Source organism: Cervus elaphus, chromosome 1 (assembly GCF_910594005.1).
Source record: "Cervus elaphus chromosome 1, mCerEla1.1, whole genome shotgun sequence".
In the NCBI taxonomy this organism is placed as follows: domain Eukaryota; kingdom Metazoa; phylum Chordata; class Mammalia; order Artiodactyla; family Cervidae; genus Cervus; species Cervus elaphus.
Window position 1 is genome coordinate 70,289,155 of NC_057815.1, and position 23,561 is coordinate 70,312,715.

General features: G+C 53.0%; 2 protein-coding genes across 10 annotated transcripts in view; both read left to right on the forward strand.

Moving 5' to 3' along the window:
- The window catches only part of CAPN5 (calpain 5), a 55,852-nt gene extending 52,690 nt beyond the window's left edge, over positions 1 to 3,162 (forward strand). For both annotated transcript variants that reach the window (XM_043908113.1, XM_043908107.1), the window contains exon 13: positions 535 to 3,162. In XM_043908113.1, coding sequence (XP_043764048.1) covers positions 535 to 717 — 183 coding nt within the window. In that variant the 3' untranslated portion in view covers positions 718 to 3,162. The remainder of the gene's footprint in view (positions 1 to 534) is intronic.
- A 2,043-nt stretch (positions 3,163 to 5,205) lies between these two features.
- The window catches only part of MYO7A (myosin VIIA), a 104,327-nt gene continuing 85,971 nt past the window's right edge, over positions 5,206 to 23,561 (forward strand). For 5 of the 8 annotated variants that reach the window (XM_043908137.1, XM_043908194.1, XM_043908203.1 and 2 more), the window contains exons 1-2: positions 15,971 to 16,104; positions 21,563 to 21,676. In XM_043908137.1, coding sequence (XP_043764072.1) covers positions 16,045 to 16,104; positions 21,563 to 21,676 — 174 coding nt within the window. In that variant the 5' untranslated portion in view covers positions 15,971 to 16,044. Of the gene's footprint in view, positions 5,408 to 7,391; positions 7,456 to 15,970; positions 16,105 to 21,562; positions 21,677 to 23,561 lie in introns of those variants that run through there. The other 3 variants (XM_043908155.1, XM_043908165.1, XM_043908175.1) reach the window with 2 other exon arrangements.

Here is a 23,561-nt window from a genome sequence, read left to right on the forward strand (position 1 = left end):
CTTCCTTACCCTCTCAGGCCAAGGTGGCCATGAGTCTGAGTTCATTGACAGGAAGCCCTGTCCCCAAGACCCAGGCCAGCATCTCTCTGGGTGAGAAACCATCTGTACACAAATGCCTGGGGACCCTGGGGAAGCTACTGCACTGGGTCCCACTGGATCTAATCACAGACCCATAGATGTTGGGGTTGAAAGAACCCATAGGGGCTACTGATCCAACCCTCATACTGAAGATGGGGAAACCAGAGCAGGGGGTGTATCATTTGTCCAAGGTCACCCAAGGTCAACAGCAGAGCTAATAGTGACAGACTTTATACACGGAAGGGAGCTTTGACAGATGGGAGGAAGCCAGAGGCTCCGGAAGGGGCGCGGCCTTGCCCAAGGTCCCCGGTGAGGCAGAGGCAGTGCAGGGCTCCTCCTTAGCCCATCTTGCGCCGCAGGAAGGAGACTCAAGGCTCTGCCGCTGTTGCCGCACCCCCACAGACCCATACTCCTCTTCTCAGCGATGACCCCGCACTATCCTCTGTCTCTTTCCAGATCTGGAACCACCGAGTCCTGAAAGACGAGTTCCTGGGCCAGGTGCACCTGAAAGCCAACGCAGATGACCTCCAGGCCCTGCACACCCTCCACCTCCGGGACCGTAGCAGCCGGCAGCCCAGCGACCTGCCGGGCACCGTTGCTGTGCGCGTGCTCAGCAGTGCCTCCCTCACGGCCGTCTGATACCCTCCCCTCTACCTGCACCTGCAGTTCTCATCACCATCTGCATGTCCCCAACCTGACCAGGGACTAGCCTGGGAGCAGGACACTGGGGTCCTTTTCCCACCTTTGCACTGACCTGCTGTGTGACCTTGGGAGGTCTCCACCCCTCTCTGGGCCTCAGTGTCCCAAGGACCCCAAAGCATTCCCTTCTCATGGAGGAGTCTTCTTGCCTGAGATTTAAAATAGTGCCCCCTACCCCAACTGCCACCATGGCTAAGGGACTCTGTCCATTGAAAACCTTTTCCCAAGGCCCTGCTGTCCGCCAACGGAGTGCCAAGATGTCACTTGTTTACACACAAACTGCCACATCCCCAAGGCCCACCCTTGTCCCACGTGTCCCCAGGGCCTGCCCCCGTGTCCCAGACTTGCTGTCTCTGTCACCGTCATCTGGTTTTCTAGCCACCTTGAAAGGATGCTTGGCTCTTGGGTTCCTGCTAAGGCTGGAATTAGAGAAGTGTGCAGGTGACGTCTGTCCGTTCTCCAGTCCTACCCACTCACCTGCCTGTCGTTCATTTATTCAGAGGAGATTTGCCAAATGAATAAACAATGCCCTTGAGCCCGCAGATGGAGCCAGGCGCCTCCCCACAGCTCGGGGAGACCTGGCGGCCGTCCTGGGCCTCTCCTCTGCTCTCAGGTCCTCTCAGAGGCAGGTGCCCAGAGGGGCTGCAGTCGCCGCCTCCTTCTAGGTTCCGATTTCATTCCCAGCCCCTGGCTTAGGGTCCCTGGAGAGGCGGTGGCAGTGGTGTTGAGGAAGGGCGTCCTGCCCCCACTGCCCTGATGTGGGAAGGAGTGTATCTGGTGTAGTGGGCCAGCAGGTGGAGGGGGGCGTGGGGACTCCATGGGAGGCACACGCTCCCAGGGCGCCCTCTGTTGCAAGACCTGGGCTTTTCCTCGGAGCAGAGGCTCTGGGGTGGTGGTCTCCAGCCTGCAGGGCTCAGGTTGCCCATCACGCTTGGCAGGAGATGGTAAATCCACTGCCTGACCAGAGGCCCCTCCACCAACATTCCCCCAAAAACGCGGCTGAGGAGCCATAACCCTCTTGCCGCCCGGACCAAAATACTCCTTTTAGTCCTCAATGTTTTATATTCTTTCCGTTTTAACTCTCAATTTTAACCAGGGGTTTTTAAAGGAAAACTGAAAGCCTGAACCCTTTTTTCTTCGTAAACTCCACTTCCTATGATCCTCTGATTTTATTTTGATCTGCCTGGGGAGGGACGTGAGCGAGGTCATACCTTCTCAGAGGAGGTCTGGAGGTGGATGAAGAAGACAGGGGTTTGTACTGGGATGTTTTGCCAACTGGCGTCAGCTGTGTTCTTAGAGTGTTAGGGCTGTGGCCAGTTTTGGGTCTCGTCTGTGCCCTTCTTGGGCTCCAGACCAGGTGATGTAAATGAAAAAGTCTAGTTGATTCAAGATGGGGAATTCCTGTGGCCTCCTGGGAATTCCTTCAGGGAACCCTGACTTTTTGGCTCCAGTTCTGGCTCTTTGGTGCAGTGTCCTGGCTGGATCTGCTAGATCCTTGACTTTGCCTCCTTACTCCGGCCCACTCTGCCCCTGTGTCCTGGTCCTGGAACATGGAGGGGCCAGGAACTGAAGGACAAGGAGGACAAGAGGATTCCTTTTCCTGAACCTGAGCCTAGGGTGAGGACTTTGTGACCAGGAGCAAGTTGCTTAAACCTCCTGTGCCTCGATTTCCCCCTTCTGCAAAGTGGGGCCAATAATTCTCATTTGTCAGCACTCTTCCTAACAAGTGCTGAATAAGGGCAAAACAGTACCCTTTCTCTGTGTATCTCTGTATGCGTATGCACTATACACGGTCATGTAATCACCACTTCTCAATGTCTATTGGAAAGGAAGCTTCGAGAGTCGGGTGGAGAGTCGAGGGCCAGATAAGCCAGCCTGGGACCTCTGGGGCCCACATGTGGGTATTTGCTCGGTCATCTGCACCTGGGCTCTGGGGGAAACCAGGGCTAACTGGGAGATCTGTATGGGCTTCTGCCTGGGTACTGGGCACTGTCCCCTGCCCCCTTCCCAAACAAAACTGGCTCAGCAGTCCTGCCCTTGCCTCCCACCCCTCTGGGTGGGCCAGGCTGGCTCCTGGCTGTGTGATGATCTGGGTCCCAGGAGGTCCTGGGGCCTGAGTATGTGAAGATGGAGGTCTTTCGGGCTGGGGCTGGAGGGTGGGTGGGGAGAGCAGCTGCTGCTTGCCTGGTGCACCCCGCAGCTCACAGGGGCCTCAAGTCCCCTTTTGTGGATCGGTGAGGCCCCTGCTCCATGCCCCCCTGACCTGGGTGCCACCTGGGTGACCTCCATGCCACCCTGACTCACCCCTCAGGGCCGAGCTCAGGGTCAGGTGAGTGGAGACCTGTTCTGTTCTCAGAATAAATGTTACCACGATTCTGGAAAGGCCTTCCTGTGTCTTTGTCCCTGGAATGACAGTGAAGGGGAGGTTTCCTGGGCCTGGGGGACTGTCCTCTGGTCTGAGAGTCGCATGAGGGAGTTGCAGCTGAGGCCGGACCCTGCTCCCCCTTGCTCGCCGGGGGGAATGGGGTTGCCATCATAGGGATAACTCAGTTGTCCCTTCACCTGGCCGCCTTCCACCTCTGTGCCAGGCACCGGGAGTGCAGGGAGACGGCCACAGTGCGTTCTGTGGGGCAGTCTACAGAGTGGTGAGGGACACAGAATGAGTGGTGAGGTGGTGTGGGAGCCTGCTGGGGGCAGGAATAGCGGCGGGGGAGGGGGGGCAGTTGCATGAAGGAGGCCAAAAAGGAGATGGGCTTGTGGGGGCACAGTGGGGGTGGGGGTGTGGACCAGAGTGGAGGCTGTTGGGGGGAAGATGCCGGCAGCTCAAGCCAGCAAGCCAGGGCTGGCAGTGAGGAGAAACCGGGTAGATTTTGGAGATAGAATGGACAGAGCTTGGTGACTGGGTTGAGGGAGGGGAACAAGAGAGAAATAACTGAATTAAGGCCAATATTTCCCCCTAAGATGGAGAGCAGGACATGATGAGTGAGGTGCCCACCTTAGCGTGGTGCCTGGCCCCTGGTGGGTGCTGAGTAGCTGTAGCTAGACAGCATCTGGAGAGAAACACATGCCCCACCCCTCACCACTTCCCTCTGTCCCTGCACTCTGCCTGGAGCACCATTTCCCCTCCAGGGCTCAGTTTTCCCATATGTGTGAGGCTGACACCCATTGCCCGCCCACTCTGGGACGCTTGGCAAGAGATGATTGGGGGGTGCTAGGTACCAAGAGGAGCCTCCCCAGACGGCGGGTGGGAGTCCAGCAGCGGGGATGGGGTCCGGGAGCAACTCGTATCATGGGCACCTGCTCAAACACACTCCTGCAGCCAGGGGTTTTCAGGGGTCAGGATCGTCAGGTTAGGGGGGCCCTAGCCCCAGCAGAGGCTGAGTCCAGTGCTGTCACCCACTTGCTCCAGGCACAGGCTGGGTGCTCAACCTTGCTCTCCAGGGGGCGCCATTGGGCCATTGGTTCCCCGCTCCATACCGGGTGCCCTACACCATCCTGTGAGTGGCAGCCAGGTGGCCCCTTCCCTCAGGCACATCCCAGTTACAGAGAATTCAAAAGAGCTCCTCCCTCCACCCCGGCCAAAGCTGCCCTGGAGAGGCCTGCTTGGCTAGGGCGGCTGCCAGGGTCGCTGCAGGCAAAGGGCCCTGAAGTGCAAGGGCCAGGTCTCAGCGGGGAGTCCTGGGTGTCACTGTCTTCCCTGACGCTAATAGCGAATACTTTATTTATTCTTCGTTGTTTACTCTCCTCCCCTACCGTAAAAGCACATTTTCCGCTTCAATTTGCATGAGTCACACAGTCAGCTGGTTTGAGAAAGCTTCCTGGATGATGAGTGACCACAGGCACCCCCGACCCTTACCCCCCAGAACAAGCTGTGGGTCGGTGGTGAAGTGATGAGCTTCAGGGGGACACTTCTGAGGGGAGCCCTCGGGAAGTGGCCTGGGGCAATGGCAGTGTGTGTGGGGCGGGGAGGAAGGGCCAGGAGGCAGGGCTCGCTACCTCCCTCCCTGCTGGCTGGTCCTTTGCTCTCACGGCCGTTTTGCAGAGAAGGAACCAGGCATGGCAGAGAGCAGGCAAGGGCCTGGACCCAGCAAATCAGTGACAGAGTCAGGATCAGAACGAGGTTTCCTGAGAGCCCAGGTGCTGAGAGCAGGCGGTGGGTGTTACTGCAAAGGATAGGAGGCAGCTGAGGTTGGGGTGAGGGGCCCCGGGTCTGGCCCCACGCTGGTCAGACGCACAGCCGAGAAGGGCCTCGGTGCCCCTGCCTCCCCGCAGGGCGGCGGGTCCTCCCTGCCAGGGCCCTGGGCAGCACAGCCCGCCTCCCAGGCTGATGTCATGACACCCAGACCTTCGAGGGCCCTCCGACTCCGCCTCCAGGGGAAGGCTCCGGAGTGGGAAGGCGGGGGCAGCAGTGCTGGCCACAGAGCTGCCCTGGGCAGGGAAGAGAGGGGGAGACTGAGAGAGAGAGAAAGTCATGCTGTGAAAAACCCAGAGCGACTCCCAGAGCAGGTCACAGAGTGAGACAGAAGAGGGGGCGTGTGTCTGCAGGCTGGCCCAGGCCCACCGCCCCAGCTTCCTGAGCCCTCCTTGCAGGTGGCAGCTGCAGCCCGGGTGCCGGGCAGCTGGGAGCCAGGTAAGGACAGGCTGCTCGCTCTCCTGGGCACCGGGGGAAAGGTTTGCTAAATTTTGGGGGTGTCAGGGGCTTGGGCCACCCTGGAGCTACTGCCCTCACTTGCTCCTGGTCTGGGCCCCCTGCCGTCTCTCCGACAAGAGCCGGGACGGGAAGGGAGGCTGGGAATGACATGCAGGGGCTGGGGGTAGGAGTGGCAGAGTCCTCTGCCCTGACTCTGTCTCCTTAGGCCTCTCTTAGCCACTATCTCTTTCTCTCTCTCCTTGGGTAAGTCACTTAGTCTGTGCCTTAAATTTCCCACCTGTGAAATGGGAAATGAAACCCCATCAGTCAGGGTTGTTAGGGGGGCCAGGTAAAATTGAGCACCGGGTATCGACAGCTAAGAGCTTCCCAGGTGGTGCTAATTATAAAGAACTTGCCTGCCAATACAGGAGACATAAGAGATGCGGGTTCGATCCCTGAGTCAGGAAGATCCTTGGAGGAGGGCATGGCAACCCACTCCAGTATTCTTGCTCCTTCATGGACAGAGGAACCTGGCAGGCTACCATCTATAGGGTCGCAGAGTCGGATATGACTGAAGCGACTTTAGCACACACACATCTACATGTAAAATCAGTTCTCTGTTCCCTGTTGTCAATTAAAAAGCAATTAACTTGAACAGGGATTAGTTTTTGTTTTTAGAAAAGAAAAAGTCCATTTTGTAGCTTTTCCCTTATATATGGCCCTTAAATTCTACTCCCTTTCAACAACCCCTTTCTACCCTCTTAAAGCCATGAAGGCCCAGCACCACAGCTGGGCAATCCTTGTTGAATTCTCTCCCCAGCCAAGCACTCAGGCCGAGTGCAGTCTCCAGAAAGAGAGTGCGCCTGCTGGATCCTGGAGCCCCAGGGCAGGGGGTCAGGGCTCAGGTGTCAGGCAGTGTCATGGGCAGAGGATCAAATGCCCCAGTGCCTCTGAATGGACCTTATGAAAAATTGATGCTCATCCTCTCATCCTGGGAGGCAGGTAGGGGACCAGAGGGGCCTTATGCCAGAGCCTGTGGGCTGGGGTTGACATTGATCACCATGCTCAGTCCCACAAGTTCTTCCTGAGCTGGCCATGGGTCTGGCCTTGAGCTGTATGAGGTAATGGCTGAGCCCCACACCCTGCCCTGGATCAACTCCCCTACTTTGGAAGCAGAGGTGGGGACAGACTCTGACCAGACAACAAATGCATAGAGTCAGGGCTGGACAGAGGGAAACATCAGAGCTCTTGGCAGCCTGGGGATGGTCAGGGAAGGCTTCCTGGAGGAGGTGCCATGAAACCTAGCTAGGAATTTGAGTTCCAGGCAGAGAGGCCAGAGTATGCAAAGGCCAAGAGGTATGAAAAGGGCTGGCATATTTCAGGAAGAGTGAGTGCTGAGGATGGCCTAAGGGCAAGGGTAGGGCAGGAAGAAAGCAGAGAGGCAAGGCTGAGAGGCACAGTCTGGGCCTTAAACACAATATGGAAGAGAGATTAGGGTCCCCATCCTGAAGGCAGGGGCTGTCATGAGCAGGTCATGCTCAGCCTGCCCTTCCTCTTGGGCCAGGCTGTCCCTTTCACCCTCACTCCTGGGGCAGCCCTGAGCTGGGTGGTTAGAAATCAAGGCTTAGTCCTGAATTTGCCCTGCCCTGCTGTGTGACCTTTGGCAAGTCTTGGTCCCTCTCTGGGCCCCTTTGCCCATATATCTGGGTGAACGGGGCTGCACTTGCTACTTCTTAGGAGCCCTTTGGGAATCTGTGAATAATAGCAGTGAGAGAACAGCTCAGCTGCTCTGGCCAGAGCTGGTGACAGTGGCAGAGGTTCAGGTCACACAGGCTGGGCTGTGGCCAGAGGGAGAGAAGCCAGAGAGGGTTCCCCAGGGGCAGGAGGGGCTGGGGCTTTGGGAAGAGCCCGGGTGACCCCAGGCAGGCTCAGTGCTTCCAGGGCTGGCCTTCTCAGAGGCTTGCTATGGTCTCTTCCCCTGCAGAATCGTGTCTGGCCAGGCGGGCACCAGGAGCATTTAACCAAGGGCAATGGTGATTCTTCAGCAGGTGAGTGCTTCCCCCCACCCCCCTGGCCTTCATCTTTCTATGCCAGGAATAACCCTGCTCCATCATCCCATATTTTCTGATCTATATTCTTAGCTGTAGGACCCCCTCCCTAATCCTTTCTTCTAGAAAACTCCTATCTATGCTTCAAAACCCAGGTGTGAAACTTTTCCCGACTCTCTCCGGCCCAGTCTAGAACTTCTCCCTCTGAGATGTCTCCTGGGGCCTCACTTTCTCATTGCACTCACCCCATGGGCCAGAAATTACTTATTTATGTACACCTCCAAATCCCTGGGTATTCCAGGCAGTGGAACAGCATGGGAAAGGCCTAAATGTAGGAAAACCATTGGGGAAAGGGAAGAGGAGGTTGGCAAGTCTACTGAAGCCAGACCTGGAAGGGCCTTGAGCCTGACTGGGGAGCAGTGAGTTGGGAGTGACATGGTTGGAGCTGCAGCCCCTGAGGGTAATATGAGGAAGAAGCAGAGGTGCTGCCCCTAGCTGAGTTCTCCAGCCCCTCTTCTTTCCCAGGGTCACAATGGCCCCTGACCTTCAGCCCTTCCCCGTGATCAGCCCGAGGCTCTAATGAGCTCCTGGTCTCCAGAGCCAGGAATGTGGGCCCTGAGCCAGGTTGGCTTGGCACCAGGCCCTCGGGCTGGGGGGGGTGTGCCCTTGGGGGCTTGGCCAGTGGCCTCATGTCCTCCAGGACCATCTGGGACCAATGGGCAGCCTCATCTGGCAGCTGCGTGTTTGAGTGTGAGTATGTGGATTAGTGTGTGAGAAGGTAGGATCGGGAGAGACAGATTTCTGTCCTGGGGCTGGAGAAGACCCCCTCTAGAGCCCCTGGGCCTGAGAGTCTGTTCAAAGGACTGTCAGAGATGGCTAAGACCACCAACAGAAGGGAAAGTCACGATCAGAGTGTTGGCTGGGTGCCAGGAACTGAGCTGCAGGCGGAGATGGTTGAATGGGGACATTTGCAGACTCCAGAGAAAGGGCTTGGGTCACCCATAGCTGCCAAGGGCGTTTTCCCTCAGGAGATCTCTGCCTCACTGGCCACTCTCCCCCGACCTGCCCCCAAACCCTGGCCCACCTCACCTGAACCTGGCTCTGCCCACCCCTCACACGGAAAGCACATTCCTGTTACTTCTCTGATCCTGAATGAGGTCCCAGCTCTGGGGAGCCAGCCAGCCACACAGCCTTGAGCTCGTCTTGGGCTTTGCTATTGATAAGTCAGCAGACTTTGAGTGCGTCCTTCAGCTTTCCTGAGCCTCAGTTTCCTTATCTGTCAAAGTGAAAGTGGAGTTGCTCAGTCGTGTCCAACTCTTTGCGACCCCATGGACTGTAGCCTACCAGGCTCCTCAGTCCATGGAATTTTCCAGGCAAGAGTACTGGAGTATGTTGCCATATCTGTCAAAACAAGGCTAAAAACCTCATTTCCCAGCCTGACTGCTGAGAAAATGAAATGCCCCAAGGGGTTCAATCAAAGTGCTGCTTCTTTCACCTGCCTCCCAGGTCCTCCTCCCTCCTCCTGCCACCCCTTCCCCATCCTGAGCACTTCGTCTCCTTTCTCCTGGCTGACTTCTAAGGCCTCATTGTGACCACTGCCTTCGGGACCCTTCCCTGTCCTGCCCACATTAGAGTCCGGTCACACTCCACCTTCTTCCCCTACCTTACTGGGGCCTCTTGGTGAGCCCAGAAATGGGGGACAGCCTTCATCCTGCCCCCCGCTGCCTCTCAGCCCTGGTATCAGCCATCTCAAAGATGAAGCTCTGTGCTGAATGAATGAATGATTGTGGTTTACACCCTCATTTGGTTCAGAGGGCTAGGGCATAATGACAGGTAGGCCTCAAAGGGATATTTAAGAACAAAATATGATAACACTAGACAATGTTTACCCAGTGATGGACTCAGCTCAAAAAAATTAACAGCCACAATGCATACTACTAAAATCATATTAATAGCATTCCTGTGTATGAGGGTTTCCCATTCTTTTCTCTCTTTCACCTTATTGGGATAAATTCTTTGAGGAGACCACAGAGAATCTGATGATTCTTGACCCATATGTAGAGTGTCCCATCCTAGCCTTTGTGTAGAGGCCCCATGAGTACCAGGCACCGAAAACATCTTCATAAAGATTTGTTAAGAATCTAAATCTCTTCACTCAGGAAAAAATTTTATTCATTTGCTATGGATTCTAATTCTTTTAAGTAGCATGCACATTGGTCCTACTACATGCTGGGTACTCTCTATACCTGATTTCATTTGTCATAAGGCAGTGAGGTAAGGATCTTTGTGCCAATATCGCAGGTGAAGAAATTGAAGCCCAGACAGAGTAATTTAGACATGAGCTGGGGCAGGTCCAGATAGGATAGGGAGCCATGCTGGTGAGGGGGGCAGCACACAAGAGAGGAGACCTTGTGAGGGGGCTTCAGGGCACAGGGCTCAGAGGAGGAGCTCAGGCTCCCCCTGCTGAGTGAAGTGACATTTGTTGAGCGTGAGCTCCTTCCTAGGGACCCTGTGGTTGTCTGAGCAGACCCATCATGCTGATGGCTTTGGGAGTGGTGGGGAGGCGGGTGGTGGGGTGGGGGGAGTGTCTGGAGGTTCCTAGTATGCCGGGAGCCACTTCCTCCAGCCACAGTCTTACTCACCCACCCAGCAAAGTGGCACTCAGCCCCTTCTCTGTACCAGGCTGGGCACAAAGGATGCAGAGATAAACTGACTACTCCTTGTCCTGGAGGGTTTCCAGACCAAAGAGGGAGACAGCTCTGAAACACAGCAGGGACTCCCCGTTAGCAGAACTGTGATAGCAGGAGTCCTGGGGGAGGCGGGGGTGGAGTGGGGTGGAAGGGATCTTGGGGATGGGGAGGCTTCTGTGATATGGGGTGGGTGGGGGGGGGGTGTCAGGGAAGGCTTTGAGGCTGTTGTGGTAGCCCCTCACATACAGATGGGAGACTGTGGTCTCAGCGCGAGGGAATTGCCCCAGGTTGCAAGGCTAGCTAGTGCTCGTGAGAACCCAGAGGTTCGTGGTACATGTAACCTGCTTCTTTGAGGACCTTGGGGAACTCGGTGGTGAGGCCAGTGGAGGGACTAGATGTACTTTGCCCAGATTCACAGATCAGAGTGAAGTTTGAAGATAAATTTGTGGACTGTTTGTAACAGTTGGATTAAGTCTTTTATTAAAATATAATGTTTTTCTTTGTCTGTTGTAACAGTTTCTGATTTAAAGTCCATCTTGTCAGATATTAGTATAGCCACCCCAGCTCTTTTTTGGTTACTATTTGTATGGATATATTTTTCTATCCTTTCACTTTCAACCTATTTGTGTCTTTGGATTGAAAGTGAGTCTCTTATAGACATGATAGCACATCGTTGGATTTTGGTTTTTTTTTTAGCCTATTATGCCAACTACTACCTTTTTTTTTTTAAGGGTTTGTATTGTTCTTTTTTTTTTCATTTATTTTTATTAGTTGGAGGCTAATTACTTTACAATATTGTAGTGGTTTTTGTCATACATTGACATGAATCAGCCATGGATTTAGAAGTATTCCCCATCCCGATCCCCCCTCCCACCTCCCTCTCCACCCGATTCCTCTGGGTCTTCCCAGTGTACCAGCCCCGAGCACTTGTCTCATGCATCCAGCCTGGGCTGGTGATCTGTTTCACCCTAGATAATATACATGTTTCGATGCTGTTCTCTCGAAACATCCCACCCTTGCCTTCTCCCACAGAGTCCAAAAGTCTGTTCTGTATATCTGTGTCTCTTTTTCTGTTTTGCATATAGGGTTATCGTTACCATCTTTCTAAATTCCATATATATGCCAACTTCTACCTTTTAATTCAAGAGTTAAATTAATTTCCATTTAAAGACTTACTTCTGCCATTTTGTGATTTTTCTTTATGTCATATCTTCCCCCCCTCAACTCCTCTATGATGACTTTTGAAATTCTTTTATTTTTTATTGAAGTATAGTTGATTTACAATATTGTGTTATTTTCAGGTGCATAGAAAAGTGCTTCAGTTACACATACATACATATATATTTTTTCAGATTCTTTTCCCTTATAAGTTATAAAATATTTAGTACAATTCCCTGCATTATACAGTAGGTCCTTCTTGGGTTATCTATTTTACATGTAGTAGTACATATCTACTATATCTAATCTCAAGTTCCTAATTTGTGTTTAATTGACTTTTTTTCCCCACTCTACTGTTTTGGTTCCCTTCTTATTCATTTCTCCCCCTCTCTCTCTAGTTACTTTGGAGTTTGCAGTTTTTTTTCTATTGGGGTTTACAGTTACCACCTTACATTTAATAACAAACTAGTGGGGGTTAACACCAACTTAGCTTCAGTTGTATATGAAAACTCTGCTCCTATACAGTTTCAGCCCTCTCTCTTCATAGTGTTACTGTCAGAAATTACATCTTTATACGCTATGAGCCCATTAACATAGATTTGTTATTTTATCCATTTGTCTTTTAAATCACATAGGAAAAAAGCAGAGTTAAAAAACAAAAATAACAATAAGGCAGGCTTTTATATTTACCTTTGTAGTAACCTTACTGGATTCTTTATTTCTTTGTATGGCTTGAGTTGCTGTCTAGTGCCATTTAATTTTAGCCTGAACGATTACTTTTGGCATTTCTTATAGAGCAGGTTTACTAGCTATAAACTCCCTCAATTTTTGTTTATCTGGGAATGTCTTAGTTTCTCTTTCACTTTTAAAAAAATGGTTTGTTTATTTAATTTGATTGTGCTGGGTCTTCATTGCTGTGTGAGGGCTTTCTCTAGTTGTGGCAATGGGGTCGGGGGCTCCTCCTCGTTGTGGTACCTGAACTCATTGCGGTGGCTTCCCTTGCCGCAGAGCACGGGTTCTAGGCTCTTGGGCTTCAGTAGTTGCAGCACATAGCCTCCGTAGTTACGTCTCTAAGGCTGTAGAGTTCGGGCTCAGTAACCGTGGCTCATGGGCTTAGTTGTCCCACAGCATATGGAATCTTCCCCAACCAAGGGTTGGGCCTGTGTCCCCTACATTGGCATGTGTATTCTTATCCACTGTAGCACCAGGAAAGTTCAAGTTTCTTTCTCACTTTTGAAGGATATTTTTGCCACATACAGAACTCTTGTTTGAAATGTGTTTTTTTCCCCCTTTTTGCACTTTAAGTATATCATCCTACTGCCTTCTGGTCTCCATAGTTTCTGATGAGAAATTAGCAACTAATCATATCGAAGATCCTTTGTATATGATGAGTCATTTCTCTCTCATTGGTTTTAAGATACTCTTTTCATCCTTATCTTCTGATAGTTTGATTATAATGTGTCTCAGTGAGGATTTTTTGAGTTTATACTACCTGGAATTTATTGACCTTTATAGATGTGTAGATTTTCATATCTTTCTTTGAGTTTGGGGAGTTTGGGGTCATTATGTCTTCAAATATTCTTTCTGCCTCTCTCTCCTGCCCTTCTGGGATTTCCATTGAGCATATGTTGATCCACTTGATGGTATCTTGTAGGTTTCTTAGTCTCTGCTCATTTTTCTTAATTCTTTTTTATCTTTCTGCTCCTCAGACTGAATAATCTCCAAGTATCTTCTGGTTTGCTGATTTTTCTTTCTGCCTTTTCAAATCTACAGGATTTTTCATCTTAGTTACTTTTGAACTCCAGAATTTCTGTTTGGTCCCTTTTTATAATTTCTGTTTCTTTGCTGATAGTTCCTACTTGGTGAGATGTTGTTCTGGTTTCCTTCAGTCCTTTGTGCATATTTAAAACTGTTGATTAAAGTCTTTTTCTATTAAGTCCAATGTCTGGGCTTCCTCAGGGAAATTTTCTATCAACTTCTTTTTTCCCTGTGGATGGGCCATATTTTATTATTTCTTTGCAACTCTCATTTTTTTGTTGTTGAAAACTGGACATTTTGATTATTACAATGTGATAATTCTGCAAGTCAGATTCTCTGCCTCCTCAGGGTTTGTTGTTGCTGTTTGTTTGTGAACTGTTGTTTTGTTTAATGACTTTTCTGAACTATTTTTATGGCCACTACATTCTGTATTGTGTGTGGTCACTGAAGTCTCTAAATGACCTGGAACCAAAAAAAAAAAAAAAAGAACAAAACTAGAAAATCTTTATCTTTACAGCTGGGCTGTGCATGTGTGTTTGGGTGTGACTTTAACGCCCTGTCAGGTCATTTACAACTCGGCCTTAGCCTTTATTCCCTGTCTGCATGGAGCTTGAGGTCAGTCAGAGGTGAGAGCTTATGGTCATCTCATGTTTTCTCTGAACATTTGTCCAATCCTGGGTGTGTATGTGGCCTTCTAGACTCCCCGGTATATGCTTTTCAAAGCCCTTTTTCTCTGAAGCATCTCATTCTCCTGTTTTTCTTCCAGGCTTTTTGAACTTTTTTCAGGGGGAGCTATTGTTTGCTCCAATTGGTTCCCACCCCCCCACCCCCCCGCCCCAGAAGGCAGTAGATAGTTCATTTGCCTTTGGATGTTTTTGACCCCTGCCCCACTCTTGCCCTCCGTAGTACTTCTCCACCCTGGGGGTGTTCCTACCTGGGGAATAAAGACAAGCTTTTAGCACTACTCCTTCAGGGAGTCCCCAGACAGTTTAAAACCACCATAATTCTTTGATATCAAGGTCTGTTCTGCTCCCTCTGACCCCAATAACCCCCAGCAGGGATACAGGCTGCCACCCTCAAGGTGGAGGTTGGAGAAGGATGAATAGGTTGAAGTACCACAAATTTCTCCTGCTGGGTTTCAGTCATCTTTCTCTTCCTCAAGTGTTCCGATGGTGACTATAAACTTGTGCATATTTTCTAGAGTTCTAGTAAAGTTGACTGACAATTTTTGCTGGTTTTTGGTGTTTCTGAAGAGTTCTTGGCAGAGTTCTCTACTCTTTGCTGACATCACTCGCTGATGACAATTGGCATAATTATTTCCTGAAAGGTTTTTTTTTGTTCCAGCTTGCTATGTATCTTTGGTTAGTTTCCTTTGCCCCCTTCTGAACCAAAGTCTCCCCATATTTAAAAATGGGGGGGGGGCAGAAATGGACCATATGGTGATATGGTCGAGGTGAAAGCAGCTCTGTGGCTATGTGTGAGGTGCAAAAGGAGTAAAGAAAAGAAGGTAGTGAAGTGTGGGGACCAGGGGCACGTGGCTAAGTGCAGCCTTGGTGGCTGGGTGGGGTGGTGTGGGAAGAGGAAGGTCGAGGTGAAGCATTCCTGGTGGAGCACTCAGCACTCCTGGAGGGCCCTGTCCTGTGTGACTAGGCAGCCGGAGACAAGGGTCGGGGAGCCATGAACCCTGGCTCTGGGAGGGAACCTGGTGTGATGCCAAAGAGGGCCCCAGTGGCGTGAGACCTGCCTCCCAGGCCTGGGGTGCAACTTGCAGGGAAGGGGCTTACTCCCAGGCTTCGGCTCAGGAGTGGCCTGGGTACTCCTGGGTCGAGCAGTGGATCTGGGTCAGGGAGGGCCAGTGTCTCAGTCCTCTCCTGGCTCTTTGTCAGGGGGCCTCTCTCCATCAACCAGACCTGTTTTACCATCTCTTCCTTCCTACCTCTGCTTCTCTGTGCTTTGCTGTCCCCTCTTCGGGAACAGTCCTCCCCCTCGTGTCTGCCTGAAAAATCACAACACCACAACAACACAGCTTGCTCAGTTAATAATAACCAGTACTCATACAGGGTTTGCTCTAACAGGCACTGACCTGAGTTACACACAACCTGTTTAATCCTCACAAGCACCTCCTGGGGTATTGTTAAACTGTCATTGAACTAAAGAGAACACAAAGGCACAGAAAGGTTGAGGAACTTGCCCGAGGTCCCACGGCATTTGAATGGCCTCGCCAGCTTTAAACTGGTGTTGGTTCTAGAGCCCAGCCTCTTAGCAGTCATGCGATCCTGTCTCTCCAGGGTTAAACTGTCCCTCATCTGGTGGTACTATCCTAATCTGTGTCTGGGTCTGTCCATCCCCCAGGCTGGAAACTCTGAGGATGGTATCCCCTAAGCCTTAGTCTGAGCCTATGAAGGTTGGTTAAATGGACAGATGGAAGGATGGAAGTCCATTCTCCAGCCCTCCCTATGCGTCTTAGGGTCTGGTTCCTGTTTCCACGAACTCCCCTGGGTGGGTGGGCAGGGGTGGGGTGGGGTGGTACGTGTGCTTGTTCTGGGCTTAAGTCGGGGAAGGACCCCTGAGAGCAGCGTCCCTGAGGCGGCCCAGGAAATAGCTGGGAATCACTGCAGTCAGTCATCTGTGTGCTGGGTGGCAGAGTGCTAGGTCTTCAAGGCTGGAACGGAGGTGGGGGTAGAAGGAAGGTCAGGTCCGGAGGGGCAGCTCTGGGTTCTGTGTGAGGCATTGCTATCTCCTTCCTTGCCATTCCCCTGCTCTCTGCCCTGGTTTGCTTGTCTAGAGCAGAAGGTGGGTCTTCCAGAGTTCCAGACAATGCTGAGGGCCAAAATTGAGACCTTGAAGAGTGCGTAGGCGAAAAGAGGGGGAAGATAAAGCTAGGCAGGGAGAGCGGAGAAGGCAGGTGTAGGAGGAGAGTCGCGGGGCCTGGGCATCCCACGCCTCCTGGGTGGACGGTGGCCGCTGTGGCTTGCAGTCCAGCATGGAGTGGAGCCTGTGTGGTGGCCGGGACACAGGAGCCCGACTTGATGCCCACTGCCGGGTGAGTCTGAGCCCTTGGAGGTGGCTGGCTGTCCTGGGGACCAGGGGCTGCCCTCCTGGAGGCCTCAGTGCCTCCTCTTTGAGCTGGAGATCACCCATTGGGTAGCCCGGGAGGGTGCAGGAGGACCAGAGACAGACTCTTCCAGGCTTTCCCCACAGAGCCCCCTCCAACCTCAACACTTGTTTCCACCCTCACTCCCCAGAGGCAGTCATGGGACCAGAAAGATCTTTGATGTCCCTCGCCTTTAGCCTTAAAAAATTCACCAAGTGTATTGCATTCTATTCCAAAACAGCCCCACGTTTCTTTCTGTAGAAAATACACTGATTTTCTTCAAAACTACAGTCAAGGTGAGGTTCCAGGGCCCTCTTTTACGCCGAGTCCCGCAGCCCGGTTCCTGGGCGCCAGAGGCTGCGGTCCCAGCGAGGCCGCCGGGAATCCCTGGTGACGTCAGGTGGTCGGGGTCCAGCCAGGGTGGGAGGGGGCAAAGCGGCCCGGGCGCCCCCTCCCCGTTCCCGCCCGCAGGCGTCACCTAAGCCGCCGTTGCCATGGGCCCGCGGCAGATGGCTGGGTTTAGGGTTCCCCGGCGGGCGGTGCGCACGGGATTAGGTGAATTAGGGAGCCCGAGACGTGCTGCCACTGTAGCCGGCCGCCACCAGGCCCTCGGCGCCATGGAGCCCCCCGCCCACCCCGCCGACCCCGCGGACGCCGCAGACCCCGGCGACTCCGCCGAGGCACGCGCCAAGCAGCCGGGCAAGGGCAGGTGGGCGCTGGTGCGCAGCCTGAACCAGGCGCTGAAGACATACGCGGTCCTGCCGGTGAGCCCCGGGCCGGAGGGGGGAGACGCGCCTTTTAGAAGCCGGGCGGGCCGCAGGGTCGCAAAACCCCAGGGTGCACACAGACTCCGATCCTCCGACGCTCCTGTGCCCAAAGTGCACTTGGCCCGCTCGCTTCCCCTCCGAGCCGGGAGCTTCTGCAGCTGGGAAACGGGAGGTGCCCAGAAGGGGATTCCCTGCCTTTGCCCTGGTCCAGAGCAGGGAGCGCCTCCAGGTGCCCTGAGGGGGCTCGGTGGACGTTTGTGGGTTGGCCGACCGGCTAATAAAAGGAAAGTGTGGCCCGCAAGGCCCCTCCTTCTCTGAAGGTTAGCAACCGAACACTTCCTTACTTACCCAGCCCGCTGGCAAGTCAGTGGGACCATCTTTCCCGCCTGTGAAAACGGGGCTAAGACCACCAGTGTCCCAGAGTGACTATGAGGATAAAGGAGGGGATGCCTGCTTGCTTAGTCTCTTCAGTCCTGTCAGAGTCTGTGCGACCGCGCGGACTGTAGCTGGCCAGGCTCCTCTGTCCATGGGATTCTTCAGGCAAGAATACTGGAGTGGGTTGCCATGCCCTTCTCCAGGGGATCTTCCCCATCCAGGGATCGAACCCTCATCTCCTCGGTCTCCTGCATTGCACCAGGGAATTCTTTACCTGCTGAGCCATCAGGGAAGCCCCTAAGTGGGGGCGAGGGGGACACATGTCCTAAAACAGACTCGTTTTCATTCCACAAACAGACCCTTCCCCAGGGGAGGAAAGAGGCACATAAGACTAAGGCCTTGTGGGGGAGTCAACATTGCTCTGATCCTGGGTTCATGCCTAGGGGGAAGACAAGTGGACATCAAGGACAACTCCTCTTTGCACGGGTCTCTTATCTTCCCAAGCACTGACTTCTTTCATTTTAAAGTTGGGGAACACTAAGGCCCAGAGAGATGGAAAGACTTAGCCAAAGTCACGCAGCACTGGTGGCAGAACTGGGACCTGAATCCAGAACTCTCTACCATGTTTTTGTGGTGGATGTGGGCTAAGGTTGTGAAGTATCCTTGAGGACATTTAGGCAAATCCATCTAGGAAGCCACTGTGTGGGGGCTGGGAGCTGCTCATCCCACCGTGGAGAAGCTGTTACTTTCTCCAGTTTACACAGCCACGCAGGGGCAGGAGTCTCACAAATGGAACTTTTGATTCCAGGAAAGCTCCCTATTGGGGTTCTCCTGACAGTGGGGTGGTAGGATTGTAGGAATGGGGCCAGATGCAGTCACGGGCTGCCTGGAGTCTGGCTGTGGGGAGAAGCCAGTGGGGTTAGACCTGAGCCCAATGCTCCTTTCCTCTCCTCCCGCCCCTCAAAAAAGTGTCGTGTTCTTTTACATCTTCCCTCCTTCCCTCCTTCCTTCACCCATCAGCATTTCCTGACCCACCTTGTTTTGGGATCTGACTCTGCCTTGCAGTTGTTTGCAGTCTCATGAGTAACTGATTTGATGAGTGGCCAAATTACTTTCTCTGGGCCTCAGTTTCCTCATCTGTAAAATGGGGACCCTTACAATCCAGCTGCATTCTCATGCCCCAAGTACTTTCCATGGGACAGTGGGAACTGTCTTCTCAGAGGTTTTCAGGCCCACAAGTCCTCTTGGAAGCCTCTTAGCTGTCATTTTTGCTTCTTTCCTCAAGTTCAGATCAAGAGAAGGGAAAATCAAGTCATTGCCCTCCTGATGACAGTCCTTGGCTAGGAGCCTTCTAAAGTCACTTCTGTTTGCTTTGGTGCCCCCAGCTGGAGCTTCCAGTTTGCATTTTGGGTCCACTAAGCATCTCGAGGCAGGAACCCTATTCGTGCTTCCTATTCTGCTTGCAGAACTGGGCTCAGGGCGGGGACCTAGGGTGGGGTGGTTGGGAGATAGGACTGGATTTGGAGTTTGCCAGTCTTGGGCTTCATTCCTGGTTCTACCACAAAACACCTGTGTGACCTTGGGCATGGGTCTTGACCTCTTTGAGGAGATAAAGTAGAGGTGGAATCCTCTGTCGAAGCATTGTCATGAGGTTCAATGAGATGGTTAATTCCAGGGGAGTGTGTCAGTCACTACCTGGCCTGCTGCAGGGGTATTGAGTGTGCAGAGAGCAATGTCCTGGTGCCACTTCCCGCCACTGCCAGCCTCTGGGAATCAGGTAGTCTCTCTTTTTCTCTCTTATACACATGAACTCTTTCATGTGCTCCCTCTTACACACTCACACCCATGCTCACACACACACACTCTCACATTCTGATTCTCTCTCTCATTGAGAGAAAGAGTTTCTCTATGTTTGGTTCTGGGGAAACACAGATGGAAGACTCAGATCAGCCCCACCCTCAGGGGGCTGCAAGCTAGCGAGGAGTGGGCACACACAGTGATGACCCAGCTTGGTGCTGGCTGTAAGGGGCAAGCCCAGGGGCCCCGGAGTCTGAAGGAACTCCTGGGTTCTCTTCTCAGGATGAAGTTTTTAAAAATGGCACCGTGCTATCCTCTCCTGCTTTAAAACCTTCCAATAGCTTCTTGTTCTACTTCAAGTCCAATTTCCATCCATGGCTCACGGGGCCCTATGTGCTCGCTGCCCACATTCTCCGAGTGCCCCCTCATCTAGTGTCAACCTGGGGCTCCCCTTACTAGACCCTCTGCTTCCCCTTCACTGCTCTGTCCCCAGAGTCTGGAATGAAAATGGCCCTCAGCAGGCTCTCCACAAATGTGCTCCGAATGACTGAACTAACTCTTCAGCGGGTGGGAAAGAGGAGGAAGGAGGTGGGGCAGTGAGGAGGGGTTGGGAAGAGTTGCTGTTTGCTCTTAGATAAATGTCCACTCAGTGGCAAGATGGGGTGGGGAGGGGGGGAGGTGGAACAGAACAGCCTGAGCAGGGGTGTGTCCGGCAGTCCTGGGTCAGCACTTAGGGCGAGGAGTGTGACAGGAAGCACAGCTTGGACTTGGGATTAAAGCAGTCGTGAGCACTAGATAGGGCAGTTTATGGGGAACAACCATAAGGCCTGGGCAACAGTAGATACACAGCAAACACATGAGTTCTCCTCTCCTCCCAGAGGCTCTCCAAACTTTCTTAGTTTTTCTGGGAGAAAGCTTGGGTTTGCAGCTAGCCTGTTTCTAACATGTGCTGACCTCCCATGAAGGGAAGTTCATAGTGTCAACTGGGGCTGAGAAGTAGTTCGTTCTGATGGGAACAGGAAGCCGAAACAGTGACAGGTTGGCTTTGGTACTCAACGAGCTCACCCCTCACTGAGGCATGTGGAAACTGAGGTTCAAAGAGATCAGGGACTTGTCTGAGGTCCCAAGCAGGTCCCCAAACCCAGTCTCATAGCCCAGAGCTATTTCCACTGGGCCATTTCCATGGGCTCATTTCATTGTGAATCAATTTTAGCAGCTGTTACGGTTCTAACTGCCGCTTGATATTTTTATTAGAATGTCCAGGCTCTTTTACCCTCTAGGGAATTTGGGAATCACCCAAAAAGAACACTCTTATTAAGATGAGAATAAAATCCAAGCTTTTAAGAGTCTATGAGTCCTGGTTCTTCCCCACCTCTCTCCTATCAGTCCTTCCTTCCTGCCTGAGGGCCTTTGCCCTTGTCATTTCCTCTGCCCAGATTTCTACCCTTGCTCTTTCCTCGCCTGTCTGCTTCTTACCCTTCAGGTCTCTGTTCAGAGGTTTCCTCCAGAGTGGCTTCCCCAGCTACTGAATCTCCGCTTGGCTGGCTTGGTCATTTTCCAGCACTGGGGTGCTCACTGTCATCACCACACTACAGCCATCCCAAGTGACTGTGACTTGCTCAGTTTTTTGTTTTCTGCCTCCTTCCCACCCGAACGTTCTTCCTCAGTTTGTTTTCTGGCTCCTCCCAACTAGAATGTGGACTCCACGCTCACTGCTTGATCCCCAGCATTTAGATCCATCAGTGCCTTGTACCCAGTAAGTGCTCAGTACACCCGTGTTTGATGCCGGTGCTGAAAGGTGGTTCTTCTAAGTCCTTTCTCTGACTCTGGGCTGTAGAAGTGGCTTCTGTGCATGCTCACTGAGCGTGTAGTGAGAGCCAGGCCCTGTGCCGGATGCCGCAAGGGGCACAGATGTGACGCTCTGTCCGCCCCAGGTCGGGCTGTCCCCACAAGCCAGGGGACAGTGTGGCTGACAGCGATGTCCACATGTGTCATGGGGCCCAGCAGTGTCACGGCAGGGAAGTCATAGCTGTGACTGTGAGTGTTGACCTTGGAGGTGATGGAGGCTGTTTGAATGTCCGGGGGAACGCCTCCTTTAGGACGGAGGGGAAGTGGTTTGGGTGCTTCAGTGTTTCTGCCTAAACCTCAATGAGTCTACTGTACCTGCATGTGATGTAGAGCCTTGGGGAGAGCTGGGCTTCGGCCAGGCCTGGGTTTGAAGCTGCCCAGCTGTGTGGTCTCAGCTGTTCCCCTCTCTGAGCCTCTGCTTATTCATCTGTAAACTGGGGACAGTCACGACACTGTGTAAGTGCCCAGCCGAGGACCAGGGGCCAGGGCTTCTACAAGTGCTGGTTCTCTTCTGTCTTCTGTGGTTGGCACAAGAGCCGCTGGTGGTGGGGGTGGGCACAGCACTGCTTGGAAGGCGTTCCTGATGCCCCTTTCTGCTCACCTGGGACTCTCACCCACAGGGTGACTACGTCTGGATGGACCTGAGATCTGGGCAGGAGTTTGATGTGCCCATCGGCGCGGTGGTGAAACTCTGTGATTCTGGGCAGATCCAGGTGGTGGACGATGAAGGCAATGTGAGTAGCCTGTTACCATCCCACCCCCGTGCCTTGACAGACACAGGCTTACAGTGACCTGATGCAGGGACCTAGCAGGGGATTCAGGCCTCAGAGGGATGGAGACAGCTCCTGGGCCCCACTTCTGCCTCTCAGAGCTCCCTTCCTCCATGGAGCTTTCCCGATGGCCCCCGTGAGAGGGAACCTCCCTTTCTGCCCCAGGATATTTGTTCTAATTTCCGTAAGTACTTCGGTCCATTCTGCCTGGTATTAGAGATCTGTGTCTGTGTGGACGTGCGAGTGTATATGGTGGGGGCAGGGAGGTGGTACTAGGCTGGAAGCTCCTCAGGCTCAGGGATGCTTTGGGGTCAGAGAGACTGGGTTCAAATCCCATCCTGCCCACTTGATGCCCAAGCTGTGCAACCTTGGCCAAATCTCTTTCCCTTCTGAACCTCAGTTTCCCCTTCTGTAAAATGGAGATAACTGTCTCTAACAACTATCTCACAGGGGTATTGACTCATACGTGAGATCACACTTGAATGACTCAGAAAAGGGAGAGGTGCTCTGAAAACAGCCAGTCTGGTTCTGCGGGGTTACAGCATCAGATGAATCCACTGTCCACCCCAGTGCTGCCCGGAAATCAGTCTAACAGTTGAACCCTTTATCTCTTGTGACCCTGAAGGAAAGGGACACAGAAGTATAAATTTCAGAGGCAGTGAGAGTGGGGCCTTGGGGATGGAAGGAAAGATCTAAAGTCAGGGTCCTGCCTTAGAGAAGGTGGGTGGGTGGCCCAGATGAGGGGAAGCCTGGGAACTCTGGACGTGTGTTCGTGGGCATGGCACATGCGTATGTGGTGGGGGCATGTGTAAATGTGGTGCGGAGTACACGGTTGTGGTTTGGCAGAGACGTGAGAGACTGGGGAAATTCAGTTTACCATAATTTGGGTTGTACCCAATGCTGTGAGTGGCACTAGGGACATAGAGACTGTCCTGTCTTAGCCTCTGAGTCTGATGGGCGTGAAAGGGTGCTGTGACTTGGAGAAGGCTCTGTTGCAAGTTGGGGCAGGCTCAGGACCCTGGTGGCCCAGTAAGGGCCATGGAGAAGGTGGGGGCATCACTATTATCTTTGCAGCCTCCAGAGACACCAGCCTTGGGGTTTGCAAAGCCTTTTGACCCAGGTTCTGTCTTTAAGTCCTCACAGTGTGTGTGAAAGGCAGGGAGGACAGCCTCTGTGACCTCAAGGGGAAACTGGAGTCCAGAGAGGGACCCCAGGCCCACTTACACAGCTAGTGAGAGGTGCTGCCGTGAGGGGACGGGATCCAGGGCCTCTGGCCTTTGTGTGTGAGTTTCCTCTCCCAACATCTCAGTGGCAACTTTGGAGCTCAGGTTCTGATAACCACACTTTTGTCCCCTGGGCTTTAGAAGCAGAGTGCCTGCAGTGTCATCCCAGAGGCTCCAGTTCCAGGGCCCTCCAGGAAGCTCCTGTGAGGTTGCAGGCACAGAAGAGGCACCCGGGTTTGGCTGGCAGCACAGACAGGTTCAGGAACCAGCCTGGAACCCCCGGGGTGGGGCCCAGGGACTCTGCCTGCAGGCTTGAGTTTCACCTGGGTCATGTTGCATGTCAGATGGTGTCCCGTAACTGTGTTACCAGATCCCAGAGATCCACTCCCACTCGCCCCCAGGAGGCCCTGAGAATGGGGGCTGCAGAGCAGGGAGGAATGTGGCCGACTGGCTGGGAACAGGATGGGGCCTGACTTTGCTTTGGTGGCGCTGGGCCCCGGGGGGCTTCTGGCTTCTTCTTTCACCAGCTTTTCCCACTCCCATTCCCTCCCTACTCCTCCTCCAAGCTATCATCTTTGACCTCTCTGCCACAGACTCCCCCAACCTGAGGCCAGGTGAGTCACATC